General features: G+C 49.0%; 1 protein-coding gene across 3 annotated transcripts in view; it reads left to right on the top strand.

Annotated features, from left to right (window-relative positions):
- Positions 1-17,015, top strand: part of LOC137362208 (myeloid-associated differentiation marker homolog) — a 30,434-nt gene extending 13,419 nt beyond the window's left edge. For 2 of the 3 annotated variants that reach the window (XM_068026661.1, XM_068026659.1), the window contains exon 3: positions 16,041-17,015. In XM_068026661.1, coding sequence (XP_067882762.1) covers positions 16,129-16,992 — 864 coding nt within the window. In that variant the 5' untranslated portion in view covers positions 16,041-16,128 and the 3' untranslated portion in view covers positions 16,993-17,015. The remainder of the gene's footprint in view (positions 1-16,040) is intronic. The other variant, XM_068026660.1, reaches the window with a different exon arrangement.
- The last annotated feature ends 2,051 nt before the right edge of the window (positions 17,016-19,066 follow it).

Below are 19,066 nucleotides of genomic sequence, written 5' to 3'. Positions count from 1 at the left end.
ACTGTAACACTCTGATATATCCCACACCCCTCACTGTAACACTCTGATATATCCCACACCCCTCACTGTAACACTCTGATATATCCCACACCCCTCACTGTAACACTCTGATATATCCCACACCCCTCACTGTAACACTCTGATATATACCACACCCCTCACTGTAACACTGATATATCCCACACCCCTCACTGTAACACTCTGATATATCCCACACCCCTCATTGGAACACTCTGATATATCCCACACCCCTCACTGTAACACTCTGATATATCCCACACCCCTCACTGTAACACTCTGATATATCCCACACCCCTCACTGTAACACTTTGATATATCCCACACCCCTCACTGTTACACTGATATATCCACACCCCTCACTGTAACACTTTGATATATCCCACACCCCTCACTGTTACACTGAGATATCCACACCCCTCACTGTAACACTTTGATATATCCCACACCCCTCACTGTAACACTCTGATATATCCCACACCCCTCACTGTAACACTTTGATATATCCCACACCCCTCACTGTAACACTCTGATATATCCCACACCCCTCACTGTAACACTCTGATATATCCCACACCCCTCACTGGAACACTCTGATATATCCCACACCCCTCACTGTAACACTCTGATATATCCCACACCCCTCACTGTAACACTCTGATATATCCCACACCCCTCACTGTGACACTCTGATACATCCCACACTCCTCACTGTAACACTCTGATATACCCCACACCCCTCACTGTAACACTGATATATCCCACACCCCTCACTGTAACACTCTGATATATCCCACACCTCTCACTGTAACACTCTGATATATCCCACACCCCTCACTGTAACACTCTGATATATCCTGCACCCCTCACTGTAACACTCTGATATATCCCACACCCCTCACTGTAACACTCTGATATATCCCACACCCCTCACTGTAACACACCGATATATCCCACACCCATCACTGGAACACTCTGATATATCCCACACCCCTCACTGTAACACTGATATATCCCACACCCCTCACTGTAACACTCATATATACCACACCCCTCACTGTAACACTCATATATACCACACCCCTCACTGGAACACTGATATATCCCACACCCCTCACTGTAACACTCTGATATATCCCACACCCCTTACTGTAACACTCTGATATATCCCACACCGCTCACTGTCACTCTGATATATCCCACACCCCTCACTGTAACACTTTGTTATATCCCACACCCCTCACTGTAACACTGATATATCCCACACCCCTCACTGTAACACTGATATATCCCACACCCCTCACTGTAACAAACTGATATATCCCACACCCCTCACTGTAACACTGATATATCCCACACCCCTCACTGTAACACTGATATATCCCACACCCCTCACTGTAACACTGATATATCCCACACCCCTCACTGTAACACTCTGATATATCCCACACCCCTCACTGTAACACTCTGATATATCCCACACCCCTCACTGTCACTCTGATATATCCCACACCCCTCACTGTAACACTTTGTTATATCCCACACCCCTCACTGTAACGCTCGGATATATCCCACACCCCTCACTGTAACACTGATATATCCCACACCCCTCACTGTAACATTGATATATCCCACACCCCTCACTGTAACACTCTGATATATCCCACACCCCTCACTGTCACACTCTGATATATCCCACACCCCTCACTGTAACACTCTGATATATCCCACTCCCCTCACTGTAACACTGATATATCCCACACCCCTCACTGTAACACTAATATATCCCACACCCCTCACTGTAACACTGATATATCCCACACCTCTCACTGCAACACTCTGATATATCCCACACCCCTCACTGTAACACACTGATATATCCCACACCCCTCACTGTAACACTCTGATATATCCCACACCCCTCACTGTAACACTCTGATATATCCCACACCCCTCACTGTAACACTCTGATATATCCCACACCCCTCACTGTAACACTCTGATATATCCCACACCCATCACTGTAACACTGATATATCCCACACCCCTCACTGTAACACTGATATATCCCACACCCCTCACTGCAACATTCTGATATATCCCACACCCCTCACTGTAACACTCTGATATATCCCACACCCCTCACTGTTACACTGATATATCCCACACCCCTCACTGCAACACTCTGATATATCCCACACCCCTCACTGCAACACTCTGATATATCCCACACCCCTCACTGTAACACTCTGATATATCCCACACCCCTCACTGTAACACTCTGATATATCCCACACCCCTCACTCTCACACTGATATATCCCACACCCCTCACTGGAACACTCTGATATATCCCACACCGCTCACCGTAACACTGATATATCCCACACCCCTCACTGTAACACTCTGATATATCCCACACCCCTCACTGTAACACTCTGATATATCCCACACCCCTCACTGTAACACTCTGATATATCCCACACCCCTCACTCTCACACTGATATATCCCACACCCCTCACTGTAACACTCTGATACATCCCACACCCCTCACTGTAACACTCTGATATATCCCACACCCCTCACTGTAACACTCTGATATATACCACACCCCTCACTGTAACACTGATATATCCCACACCCCTCACTGTAACACTCTGATATATCCCACACCCCTCATTGGAACACTCTGATATATCCCACACCCCTCACTGTAACACTCTGATATATCCCACACCCCTCACTGGAACACTCTGATATATCCCACACCCCTCACTGTAACACTCTGATATATCCCACACCCCTCACTGGAACACTCTGATATATCCCACACCCCTCACTGTAAAACTCTGATATATCCCACACCCCTCACTGTAACACTCTGATATATCCCACACCCCTCACTGTAACACTCTGATATATCCCACACCCCTCACTGTAACACTCTGATATATCCCACACCCCTCACTGTAACACTCTGATATATCCCACACCCCTCACTGTCACTCTGATATATCCCACACCCCTCACTGTAACACTTTGTTATATCCCACACTCCTCACTGTAACGCTCGGATATATCCCACACCCCTCACTGTAACACTGATATATCCCACACCCCTCACTGTAACATTGATATATCCCACACCCCTCACTGTAACACTCTGATATATCCCACACCCCTCACTGTCACACTCTGATATATCCCACACCCCTCACTGTAACACTCTGATATATCCCACTCCCCTCACTGTAACACTGATATATCCCACACCCCTCACTGTAACACTAATATATCCCACACCCCTCACTGTAACACTGATATATCCCACACCTCTCACTGCAACACTCTGATATATCCCACACCCCTCACTGTAACACACTGATATATCCCACACCCCTCACTGTAACACTCTGATATATCCCACACCCCTCACTGTAACACTCTGATATATCCCACACCCCTCACTGTAACACTCTGATATATCCCACACCCATCACTGTAACACTGATATATCCCACACCCCTCACTGTAACACTGATATATCCCACACCCCTCACTGCAACACTCTGATATATCCCACACCCCTCACTGCAACACTCTGATATATCCCACACCCCTCACTGCAACACTCTGATATATCCCACACCCCTCACTGTAACACTCTGATATATCCCACACCCCTCACTGTAACACTCTGATATATCCCACACCCCTCACTCTCACACTGATATATCCCACACCCCTCACTGGAACACTCTGATATATCCCACACCGCTCACCGTAACACTGATATATCCCACACCCCTCACTGTAACACTCTGATATATCCCACACCCCTCACTGTAACACTCTGATATATCCCACACCCCTCACTGTAACACTCTGATATATCCCACACCCCTCACTCTCACACTGATATATCCCACACCCCTCACTGTAACACTCTGATACATCCCACACCCCTCACTGTAACACTCTGATATATCCCACACCCCTCACTGTAACACTCTGATATATACCACACCCCTCACTGTAACACTGATATATCCCACACCCCTCACTGTAACACTCTGATGTATCCCACACCCCTTACTGTAACACTCTGATATATCCCACACCCCTCACTGTAACACTCTGATATATCCCACACCCCTCACTGTAACACTTTGATATATCCCACACCCCTCACTGTAACACTCTGATATATCCCACACCCCTCTCTGTAACACTCTGATATATCCCACACCCCTCACTGTTACACTGATATATCCACACCCCTCACTGTAACACTTTGATATATCCCACACCCCTCACTGTTACACTGAGATATCCACACCCCTCACTGTAACACTCTGATATATCCCACACCCCTCACTGGAACACTCTGATATATCCCACACTCCTCACTGTAACACTCTGATATACCCCACACCCCTCACTGTAACACTGATATATCCCACACCCCTCACTGTAACACTCTGATATATCCCACACCTCTCACTGTAACACTCTGATATATCCCACACCCCTCACTGTAACACTCTGATATATCCTACACCCCTCACTGTAACACTCTGATATATCCCACACCCCTCACTGTAACACTGATATATCCCACACCCCTCACTGTAACACTCTGATATATCCCACACCCCTCACTGTAACACTCTGATATATCCTACACCCCTCACTGTAACACTCTGATATATCCCACACCCCTCACTGTAACACTCTGATACATCCCACAGCGCTCACCATAACACTGATATATCCCACACCCCTCACTGTAACACTCTGATATATACCACACCCCTCACTGTAACACTGATATATCCCACACCCCTCACTGTAACACTCTGATATATCCCACACCCCTCATTGGAACACTCTGATATATCCCACACCCCTCACTGTAACACTCTGATATATCCCACACCCCTCACTGTAACACTCTGATATATCCCACACCCCTCACTGTTACACTGATATATCCACACCCCTCACTGTAACACTTTGATATATCCCACACCCCTCACTGTAACACTGATATATCCCACACCCCTCACTGTAACACTCTGATATATCCCACACCCCTCACTGTAACACTTTGATATATCCCACACCCCTCACTGTAACACTCTGATATATCCCACACCCCTCACTGTAACACTTTGATATATCCCACACCCCTCACTGTAACACTCTGATATATCCCACACCCCTCACTGTAACACTAATATATCCCAGACCCCTCACTGTCACACTCTGATATATCCCACACCCCTCACTGTCACACTCTGATATATCCCACACCCCTCACTGTAACACTAATATATCCCACACCCCTCACTGTAACACTGATATATCCCACACCCCTCACTGTAACACTCTGATATATCCCACACCCATCACTGTAACACTGATATATCCCACACCCCTCACTGCAACACTCTGATATATCCCACACCCCTCACTGTAACACTCTGATATATCCCACACCCCTCACTGTAACACTCTGATATATCCCACACCCCTCACTGTAACACTCTGATATATCCCACACCCCTCACTGTAACACTCTGATATATCCCACACCCCTCACTGTAACACTCTGATATATCCCACACCCCTCACTGTAACACTGATATATCCCACACCCCTCACTGGAACACTGATATATCCCACACCCCTCACTGTAACACTCTGATATATACCACACCCCTCACTGTAACACTGATATATCCCACACCCCTCACTGTAACACTCTGATATATCCCACACACCTCACTGTAATACTCTGATATATCCCACACCCCTCACTGTAACACACTGATATATCCCACACCCCTCACTGTAACACTCTGATAAATCCCACACCCCTCACTGTAACACTGATATATCCCACACCCCTCACTGGAACACTCTGATATATCCCACACCCCTCACTGTAACACTCTGATATATCCCACACCCCTCACTGGAACACTCTGATATATCCCACACCCCTCACTGTAACACTCTGATATATCCCACACCCCTCACTCTAACACTGATATATCCCACACCCCTCACTGTAACACTCTGATATATCCCACACCCCTCACTGTAACACTGATATATCCCACACCCCTCACTGTAACACTCATATATACCACACCCCTCACTGTAACACTCATATATACCACACCCCTCACTGGAACACTGATATATCCCACACCCCTCACTGTAACACTCTGATATATCCCACACCCCTCACTGGAACACTCTGATATATCCCACACCCCTCACTGTAACACTCTGATATATCCCACACCCCTCACTGGAACACTCTGATATATCCCACACCCCTCACTGTAACACTCTGATATATCCCACACCCCTCACTGTCACTCTGATATATCCCACACCCCTCACTGTAACACTCATATATACCACACCCCTCACTGGAACACTCTGATATATCCCACACCCCTCACTGTAACACTCTGATATATCCCACACCCCTCACTGTCACACTTTGTTATATCCCACACCCCTCACTGTAACACACTGATATATCCCACACCCCTCACTGTAATGCTCAGATATATCCCACACCCCTCACTGTAACACTGATATATCCCACACCCCTCACTGTAACACTCTGATATATCCCACACCCCTCACTGTAACACTCTGATATATCCCACACCCCTCACTGTAACACTGATATATCCCACACCCCTCACTGTAACACTAATATATCCCACACCCCTCACTGTAACACTGATATATCCCACACCCCTCACTGCAACACTCTGATATATCCCACACCCCTCACTGTAACACTGATATATCCCACACCCCTCACTGTAACACTCTGATATATCCCACACACCTCACTGTAACACACTGATATATCCCACACCCCTCACTGTAACACTGATATATCCCACACCCCTCACTGCAACACTCTGATATATCCCACACCCCTCACTGCAACACTCTGATATATCCCACACCCCTCACTGCAACACTCTGATATATCCCACACCCCTCACTGTAACACTCTGATATATCCCACACCGCTCACCGTAACACTGATATATCCCACACCCCTCACTGTAACGCTCTGATATATCCCACACCCCTCACTGTAACACTCTGATATATCCCACACCCCTCACTGTAACACTCTGATATATCCCACACCCCTCACTGTAACACTCTGATATATCCCACACCCCTCACTGTAACACTCTGATACATCCCACACCGCTCACCATAACACTGATATATCCCACACCCCTCACTGTAACACTCTGATATATACCACACCCCTCACTGTAACACTGATATATCCCACACCCCTCACTGTAACACTCTGATATATCCCACACCCCTCACTGTAACACTCTGATATATCCCACACCCCTCACTGTAACACTCTGATATATCCCACACCCCTCACTGTAACACACTGATATATCCCACACCCCTCACTGTAACACTCTGATATATCCCACACCCCTCATTGGAACACTCTGATATATCCCACACCCCTCACTGTAACGCTCTGATATATCCCACACCCCTCATTGGAACACTCTGATATATCCCACACCCCTCACTGTAACACTCTGATATATCCCACACCCCTCACTGTAACACTCTGATATATCCCACACCCCTCACTGTAACACTCTGATATATCCCACACCCCTCACTGTAACACTGATATATCCCACACCCCTCACTGTAACACTCTGATATATCCCACACCCCTCACTGTAACACTCTGATATATCCCACACCCCTCACTGTAACACTCTGATATATCCCACACCCCTCACTGTAACACTCTGATATATCCCACACCCCTCACTGTAACACTGATATATCCCACACCCCTCACTGTAACACTCTGATATATCCCACACCCCTCACTGTAACACTCTGATATATCCCACACCCCTCACTGTAACACTGATATATCCCACACCCCTCACTGTAACACTCTGATATATCCCACACCCCTCACTGTAACACTGATATATCCCACACCCCTCACTGTAACACTCTGATATATCCCACACCCCTCACTGTAACACTCTGATATATCCCACACCCCTCACTGTAACACTCTGATATATCCCACACACCTCACTGTAACACTCTGATATATCCCACACCCCTCACTGTAACACTCTGATATATCCCACACCCCTCACTGTAACACTCTGATATATCCCACACCCCTCACTGTAACACTCTGATATATCCCACACCCCTCACTGTAACACTCTGATATATCCCACACCCCTCACTGTAACACTCTGATATATCCCACACCCCTCACTGTAACACTTTGATATATCCCACACCCCTCACTGTTACACTGATATATCCCACACCCCTCACTGTAACACTTTGATATATCCCACACCCCTCACTGTTACACTGATATATCCACACCCCTCACTGTAACACTTTGATATATCCCACACCCCTCACTGTAACACTCTGATATATCCCACACCCCTCACTGGAACACTCTGATATATCCCACACCCCTCACTGGAACACTCTGATATATCCCACACCCCTCACTGTAACACTGATATATCCCACACCCCTCACTGTAACACTCTGATATATCCCACACCCCTCACTGTCACACTTTGTTATATCCCACACCCCTCACTGTAACACACTGATATATCCCACACCCCTCACTGTAACACTCTGATATATCCCACACCCCTCACTGTAACACTCTGATATATCCCACACCCCTCACTGTAACACTCTGATATATCCCACACCCCTCACTGTAACACTCTGATATATCCCACACCCCTCACTGTAACACTCTGATATATCCCACACCCCTCACTGTAACACACTGATATATCCCACACCCCTCACTGTAACACTCTGATATATCCCACACCCCTCACTGTAACACTCTGATATATCCCACACCCCTCACTGTAACACTCTGATATATCCCACACCCCTCACTGTAACACTCTGATATATCCCACACCCCTCACTGTAACACTCTGATATATCCCACACCCCTCACTGTAACACTCATATATACCACACCCCTCACTGGAACACTCTGATATATCCCACACCCCTCACTGTAACACTCTGATATATCCCACACCCCTCACTGTAACACTCATATATACCACACCCCTCACTGTAACACTCTGATATATCCCACACCCCTCACTGTAACACTCTGATATATCCCACACCCCTCACTGTAACACTCTGATATATCCCACACCCCTCACTGTAACACTCTGATATATCCCACACCCCTCACTGTAACACTCTGATATATCCCACACCCCTCACTGTAACACTCATATATACCACACCCCTCACTGGAACACTCTGATATATCCCACACCCCTCACTGTAACACTCTGATATATCCCACACCCCTCACTGTCACACTTTGTTATATCCCACACCCCTCACTGTAACACACTGATATATCCCACACCCCTCACTGTAACGCTCAGATATATCCCACACCCCTCACTGTAACACTGATATATCCCACACCCCTCACTGTAACACTCTGATATATCCCACACCCCTCACTGTAACACTCTGATATATCCCACACCCCTCACTGTAACACTGATATATCCCACACCCCTCACTGTAACACTAATATATCCCACACCCCTCACTGTAACACTGATATATCCCACACCCCTCACTGCAACACTCTGATATATCCCACACCCCTCACTGTAACACTGATATATCCCACACCCCTCACTGTAACACTCTGATATGTCCCACACCCATCACTGTAACACTGATATATCCCACACCCCTCACTGTAACACTGATATATCCCACACCCCTCACTGCAACACTCTGATATATCCCACACCCCTCACTGCAACACTCTGATATATCCCACACCCCTCACTGCAACACTCTGATATATCCCATACCCCTCACTGTAACACTCTGATATATCCCACACCCCTCACTGTAACACTCTGATATATCCCACACCGCTCACCGTAACACTGATATATCCCACACCCCTCACTGTAACACTCTGATATATCCCACACCCCTCACTGTAACACTCTGATATATCCCACACCCCTCACTGTAACACTCTGATATATCCCACACCCCTCACTGTAACACTCTGATATATCCCACACCCCTCACTGTAACACTCTGATATATCCCACACCCCTCACTGTAACACTCTGATACATCCCACACCGCTCACCATAACACTGATATATCCCACACCCCTCACTGTAACACTCTGATATATACCACACCCCTCACTGTAACACTGATATATCCCACACCCCTCACTGTAACACTCTGATATATACCACACCCCTCACTGTAACACTCTGATATATCCCACACCCCTCATTGGAACACTCTGATATATCCCACACCCCTCACTGTAACACTCTGATATATCCCACACCCCTCACTGTAACACTCTGATATATCCCACACCCCTCACTGTAACACACTGATATATCCCACACCCCTCACTGTAACACTCTGATATATCCCACACCCCTCATTGGAACACTCTGATATATCCCACACCCCTCACTGTAACGCTCTGATATATCCCACACCCCTCATTGGAACACTCTGATATATCCCACACCCCTCACTGTAACACTCTGATATATCCCACACCCCTCACTGTAACACTCTGATATATCCCACACCCCTCACTGTAACACTCTGATATATCCCACACCCCTCACTGTAACACTGATATATCCCACACCCCTCACTGTAACACTCTGATATATCCCACACCCCTCATTGGAACACTCTGATATATCCCACACACCTCACTGTAACACTCTGATATATCCCACATCCCTCACTGTAACACTCTGATATATCCCACACCCCTCACTGTAACACTCTGATATATCCCACACCCCTCACTGTAACACTCTGATATATCCCACACCCCTCACTGTAACACTCTGATATATCCCACACCCCTCACTGTAACACTCTGATATATCCCACACCCCTCACTGTAACACTCTGATATATCCCACACCCCTCACTGTAACACTGATATATCCCACACCCCTCACTGTAACACTCTGATATATCCCACACCCCTCATTGGAACACTCTGATATATCCCACACACCTCACTGTAACACTCTGATATATCCCACACCCCTCACTGTAACACTCTGATATATCCCACACCCCTCACTGTAACACTCTGATATATCCCACACCCCTCACTGTAACACTCTGATATATCCCACACCCCTCACTGTAACACTCTGATATATCCCACACCCCTCACTGTAACACTCTGATATATCCCACACCCCTCACTGTAACACTTTGATATATCCCACACCCCTCACTGTTACACTGATATATCCCACACCCCTCACTGTAACACTTTGATATATCCCACACCCCTCACTGTTACACTGATATATCCACACCCCTCACTGTAACACTTTGATATATCCCACACCCCTCACTGTAACACTCTGATATATCCCACACCCCTCACTGGAACACTCTGATATATCCCACACCCCTCACTGGAACACTCTGATATATCCCACACCCCTCACTGTAACACTCTGATATATCCCACACCCCTCACTGTAACACACCGATATATCCCACACCCCTCACTGTAACACTGATATATCCCACACCCCTCACTGTAACACACCGATATATCCCACACCCCTCACTGTAACGCTCAGATATATCCCACACCCCTCACTGTAACACTGATATATCCCACACCCCTCACTGTAACACTCTGATATATCCCACACCCCTCACTGTAACACTCTGATATATCCCACACCCCTCACTGTAACACTGATATATCCCACACCCCTCACTGTAACACTAATATATCCCACACCCCTCACTGTAACACTGATATATCCCACACCCCTCACTGCAACACTCTGATATATCCCACACCCCTCACTGTAACACTGATATATCCCACACCCCTCACTGTAACACTCTGATATATCCCACACCCATCACCGTAACACTGATATATCCCACACCCCTCACTGTAACACTGATATATCCCACACCCCTCACTGCAACACTCTGATATATCCCACACCCCTCACTGCAACACTCTGATATATCCCACACCCCTCACTGCAACACTCTGATATATCCCACACCCCTCACTGTAACACTCTGATATATCCCACACCCCTCACTGTAACACTCTGATATATCCCACACCGCTCACCGTAACACTGATATATCCCACACCCCTCACTGTAACACTCTGATATATCCCACACCCCTCACTGTAACACTCTGATATATCCCACACCCCTCACTGTAACACTCTGATATATCCCACACCCCTCACTGTAACACTCTGATATATCCCACACCCCTCACTGTAACACTCTGATACATCCCACACCGCTCACCATAACACTGATATATCCCACACCCCTCACTGTAACACTCTGATATATACCACACCCCTCACTGTAACACTGATATATCCCACACCCCTCACTGTAACACTCTGATATATACCACACCCCTCACTGTAACACTCTGATATATCCCACACCCCTCATTGGAACACTCTGATATATCCCACACCCCTCACTGTAACACTCTGATATATCCCACACCCCTCACTGTAACACTCTGATATATCCCACACCCCTCACTGTAACACACTGATATATCCCACACCCCTCACTGTAACACTCTGATATATCCCACACCCCTCACTGTAACACTCTGATAAACCCCACACCCCTCACTGTAACACACTGATATATCCCACACCTCTCACTGCAACACTCTGATATATTCCACACCCCTCACTGTAACACTGATATATCCCACACCCCTCATTGGAACACTCTGATATATCCCACACCCCTCACTGTAACGCTCTGATATATCCCACACCCCTCATTGGAACACTCTGATATATCCCACACCCCTCACTGTAACACTCTGATATATCCCACACCCCTCACTGTAACACTCTGATATATCCCACACCCCTCACTGTAACACTCTGATATATCCCACACCCCTCACTGTAACACTGATATATCCCACACCCCTCACTGTAACACTCTGATATATCCCACACCCCTCACTGTAACACTCTGAAATACCCCACACCTCTCACTGTAACACTCTGATATATACCACACCCCTCACTGTAACACTGATATATCCCACACCCCTCATTGGAACACTCTGATATATCCCACACCCCTCACTGTAACGCTCTGATATATCCCACACACCTCACTGTAACGCTCTGATATATCCCACACCCCTCACTGTAACACTCTGATATATCCCACACCCCTCACTGTAACACTCTGATATATCCCACACCCCTCACTGTAACACTCTGATATATCCCACACCCCTCACTGTAACACTCTGATATATCCCACACCCCTCACTGTAACACTTTGATATATCCCACACCCCTCACTGTAACACTCTGATATATCCCACACCCCTCACTGTAACACTCTGATATATCCCACACCCCTCACTGTAACACTCTGATATATCCCACACCCCTCACTGTAACACTCTGATATATCCCACACCCCTCACTGTAACACTCTGATATATCCCACACCCCTCACTGTAACACTGATATATCCCACACCCCTCACTGTTACACTGATATATCCCACACCCCTCACTGTAACACTCTGATATATCCCACACGCCTCACTGTAACACTGATTTATCCCACACCCCTCACTGTAACACTCTGATATATCCCACACCCATCACTGTAACACTGATATATCCCACACCCCTCACTGGAACACTGATATATCCCACACCCCTCACTGCAACACTCTGATATACCCCGCACCCCTCACTGTAACACTGATATATCCCACACCCCTCACTGTAACACTGATATATCCCACACCCCTCACTGTAACACTCTGATATATCCCACACCCCTCACTGTAACACTGATATATCCCACACCCCTCACTGTAACACTGATATATCCCACACCCCTCACTGTAACACTCTGATATATCCCACACCCCTCACTGTAACACTCTGATATACCCCACACCCCTCACTGTAACACTCTGATATATCCCACACCCCTCACTGTAACACTCTGATATATCCCACACCCCTCACTGTAACACTCTGATATATCCTACACCCCTCACTGTAACTCTGATATATCCCACACCCCTCACTGTAACACTCTGATATATCCCACACCCCTCACTGTAACACACCGATATATCCCACACCCCTCACTGTAACACTCTGATATATCCCACACCCCTCACTGTAACACTCTGATATATCCCACACCCCTCACTGTAACACTCTGATATATCCCACACCCCTCACTGTAACACTCTGATATATCCCACACCCCTCACTGTAACACTCTGATATATCCCACACCCCTCACTGTAACACTCTGATATAACCCACACCCCTCACTGTAACACTGATATATCCCACACCCCTCACTGTAACACTCTGATATATCCCACACCCCTCACTGTAACACTCTGATATATCCCACACCCCTCACTGTAACACTGTGATATCTCCCACACTGCTCACCATAACACTGATATATCCCACACCCCTCACTGCAACACTCTGATATATACCACACCCCTCACTGTAACACTGATATATCCCACACCCCTCACTGTAACACTCTGATATATCCCACACCGCTCACTGTAACACACTGATATATCCCACACCCCTCACTGTAACACACTGATATATCCCACACCCCTCACTGTAACACTGATATATCCCACACCCCTCACTGTAACACACTGATATATCCCACACCCCTCACTGTAACACTGATATATCCCACACCCCTCACTGTAACACACTGATATATCCCACACCCCTCACTGTAACACTCTGATATATCCCACACCGCTCACTGTAACACACTGATTTTTCCCACATCCCTCACTGTAACACACTGATATATCCCACACACCTCACTGTAACACACTGATATATCCCACACCCCTCACTGTAACACTCTGATATATCCCACACCGCTCACTGTAACACACTGATTTTTCCCACATCCCTCACTGTAACACTAATATATCCCACACTCCTCACTGTAACACTCTGATCTACTCAGAGATAGGGAGGGGAGCGAGGGGCAATGGAGGGACTTGAAAGGGTGGATGAGTATTTTATAATTGAGGCGTTGGCGGACTGGAAGGTATTGTCTGTCAACGAGCACAGGGAGTGGTTGAGGGATGAACTGGACTCGGTGTGCTAGGACACAGGAGTGGGTTCGGCTACGGTGGGCAGCAGGAGTTTCGGATAAGCTGAAGTTTTCGGAGGGCGGGAAATGGGAGAGCGGCAGAGGGAGAGGGTGGGAATAATCGGGTTTCTGGGGAAGGGGCTCGGAGTAGTGTGTAAAACGCCCTCGCTGTTTCACACTTGCCAGTGCCACGTTTGTCTTTCGATAATCCCTTGTTCTTCAGCGCTGTTGGGAGATGGATCTCCCCATGGGGACTGACCCCTCTCTGTTGGGAGACGGGTCTCCTCATGGGGACTGACCCCTCACTGTTGGGAGACAGATCTCCCCATGGGGACTGACCCCTCTCTGTTGGGAGACGGGTCTCCTCATGGGGACTGACCCCTCGCTGTTGGGAGACGGATCTCCCCATGGGGACTGACCCCTCTCTGTTGGGAGACGGATCTCCTCATGGGGACTGACCCCTCACTGTTTGGAGACGGGTCTCCCCATGGGGACTGACCCCTCGCTGTTGGGAGACGGATCTCCTCATGGGGACTGACCCCTTGGCTGGGGTAACTCTCTCTCGCTCTCTCTCTCTCTCTCTCTCTCTCTCTCTCTCTCCGTCTTTCCATCTCTCTCTTTCTCACTCTTCGGCGGGTCGAACTAACGTTCTTTTTGTCTCTCTCTCTCTCTCTCTCTCTCTCTTCAGTAGCACCCCTCCGCCAAAGCGACCAGGAGTTCCCAGCCATCCAAGCCCCCACCTCGGGAGACAACGCGAGAAGGAGGACAAAGCGGCCATGGTGAACGTGAACGCCCTGAAATCGCCGCTGGGCTACGTGCGCCTGGCGGCGGCCATCTTCTGCTGCGTCGCCTTCAGCCTGGTGGTCCACAGCGAGTGGTGGGCGGGCCACATGGGCGGCTGGTGCATCTTTGTCTGGTGCTTTTGCTTCATCGCCACCGGCCTGGTGCTGCTGGTGGAGTTTACGGGCTTGCAGAGCCGGGTGCCCGTGTCCTGGCGCAACGCGCCCATCACCCTGGCCATGCTGGCCGCCCTCATGTGCCTCTCGGCCTCTGTCATCTACCCGCTCTACTTTGTGACCAGCGGGCGCCAAGGTTACGGTGTGGCGGCCACCATCTTCTCCTGCCTGGCCACCCTGGCCTACGGGGCGGAGGTGTCCATCAGCCGGGCCCGGCCGGGCGAGGTGACGGGCTACATGGCCACGGTGCCCGGCCTGCTGAAGGTGCTGGAGACCTTCACCGCCTGCGTCATCTTCGTCTTCGTGGCGGACGCCGGCTACGCCCGCTACGGGGGCCTGCAGTGGTGCTTGGCCGTCTACTGCATCTGCTTCATCCTCTCGGTGGCCGTGATCATCCTGTGCGTGGGCGAGTGCACCTCCTGGCTGCCGGTGACCTTCGACCGCTTCCTGGGCATCTACGCCCTGCTGGCCGTCCTTCTCTACGGCACGGCCGTCGTGGTCTGGCCCATCTTCTGCTTTGACCGGCGCTACGGGAGCCCGAGCCGGCCCTCCTACTGCTCCGGTGTCAGGAGCTGCGTCTGGGACATCCAGGTGGCTGTGGCAGCGCTCACTGTCCTCAACTTCCTCGCCTACCTGGCGGACTTGGTCTACACCAGCCGGCTGATCTTCGTCAGGACCTCGTAACCGCGCTCCAAGGCCGGACGGGGTGGGGGGGGGGGGGGGGTGGTGTGCGGTAGTTGGGGGTGGGGCTGGGGCTGGGGGAGGGAAGTGAGGGAGCTTTATTCTGTATCTAACCCCCTCCCTTTTTTTTTTTCTTTTTTTTTCCCAATCAGAGAACAGCTAACCCCGTACTGTACCTGTCCTGGGAGTGTTTGATGGGGGACAGTGTAGAGGGAGCTTTACTCTGTATCTAACCCCCGTACTGTACCTGTCCTGGGAGTGTTTGATGAGGACAGTGTAGAGGGAGCTTTACTCTGTATCTAACACCCCCGTGCTGTACCTGTCCTGGGGAGTGTTTGATGGGACAGTGTAGAGGGAGCTTTACTCTGTATCTAACCCCCCGTACTGTACCTGTCCTGGGAGTGTTTGATGAGGACAGTGTAGAGGGAGCTTTACTCTGTATCTAACCCCCCCGTACTGTACCTGTCCTGGGAGTGTTTGATGGGGGACAGTGTAGAGGGAGCTTTACTCTGTATCTAACACCCCCGTGCTGTACCTGTCCTGGGAGTGTTTGATGAGGACAGTGTAGAGGGAGCTTTACTCTGTATCTAACACCCCCGTGCTGTACCTGTCCTGGGGAGTGTTTGATGGGACAGTGTAGAGGGAGCTTTACTCTGTATCTAACCCCCGTACTGTACCTGTCCTGGGAGTGTTTGATGGGGGACAGTGTAGAGGGAGCTTTACTCTGTATCTAACACCCCCGTGCTGTACCTGTCCTGGGAGTGTTTGATGGGGGACAGTGTAGAGGGAGCTTTACTCTGTATCTAACCCCCCCGTACTGTACCTGTCCTGGGAGTGTTTGATGGGGACAGTGTAGAGGGAGCTTTACTCTGTATCTAACCCCCGTGCTGTACCTGTCCTGGGAGTGTTTGATGGGGACTGTGTAGAGGGAGCTTTACTCTGTATCTAACCCCCCCGTACTGTACCTGTCCTGGGGAGTGTTTGATGGGGGACAGTGTAGAGGGAGCTTTACTCTGTATCTAACCCCCCCGTGCTGTACCTGTCCTGGGAGTGTTTGATGGGGGACAGTGTAGAGGGAGCTTTACTCTGTATCTAACCCCCCGTACTGGACCTGTCCTGGGAGTGTTTGATGGGGGACAGTGTAGAGGGAGCTTTACTCTGTATCTAATCCCCCCGTGCTGTACCTGTCCTGGGAGTGTTTGATGGGGGACAGTGTAGAGGGAGCTTTACTCTGTATCTAACCCCCCGTACTGGACCTGTCCTGGGAGTGTTTGATGGGGGACAGTGTAGAGGGAGCTTTACTCTGTATCTAACCCCCGTACTGTACCTGTCCTGGGAGTGTTTGATGGGGACAGTGTAGAGGGAGCTTTACTCTGTATCTAACCCCCCGTACTGGACCTGTCCTGGGAGTGTTTGATGGGGGACAGTGTAGAGGGAGCTTTACTCTGTATCTAACCCCCGTGCTGTACCTGTCCTGGGAGTGTTTGATGGGGACAGTGTAGAGGGAGCTTTACTCTGTATCTAACCCCCGTACTGTACCTCTCCTGGGAGTGTTTGATGGGGACAGTGCAGAGGGAGCTTTACTCTGTATCTAACCCCCGTACTGTACCTGTCCTGGGGAGTGTTTGATGGGGACAGTGTAGAGGGAGCTTTACTCTGTATCTAACCCCCCGTACTGTCCCTGTCCTGGGGAGTGTTTGATGGGGACAGTGTAGAGGGAGCTTTACTCTGTATCTAACCCCCGTACTGTACCTGTCCTGGGAGTGTTTGATGGGGACAGTGCAGAGGGAGCTTTACTCTGTATCTAACCCCCGTACTGTACCTGTCCTGGGGAGTGTTTGATGGGGACAGTGCAGAGGGAGTTTTACTCTGTATCTAACCCCCCGTACTGTCCCTGTCCTGGGGAGTGTTTGATGGGGACAGTGTAGAGGGAGCTTTACTCTGTATCTAACCCCCGTACTGTACCTGTCCTGGGAGTGTTTGATGGGGACAGTGCAGAGGGAGCTTTACTCTGTATCTAACCCCCGTACTGTACCTGTCCTGGGGAGTGTTTGATGGGGACAGTGCAGAGGGAGCT

Source organism: Heterodontus francisci, unplaced genomic scaffold (genome assembly GCF_036365525.1).
Source record: "Heterodontus francisci isolate sHetFra1 unplaced genomic scaffold, sHetFra1.hap1 HAP1_SCAFFOLD_544, whole genome shotgun sequence".
Classification (NCBI taxonomy): Eukaryota; Metazoa; Chordata; class Chondrichthyes; order Heterodontiformes; family Heterodontidae; genus Heterodontus; species Heterodontus francisci.
Note: the sequence above shows the minus strand (reverse complement) of the source record. Positions and strands in the feature narration are given on the sequence as shown.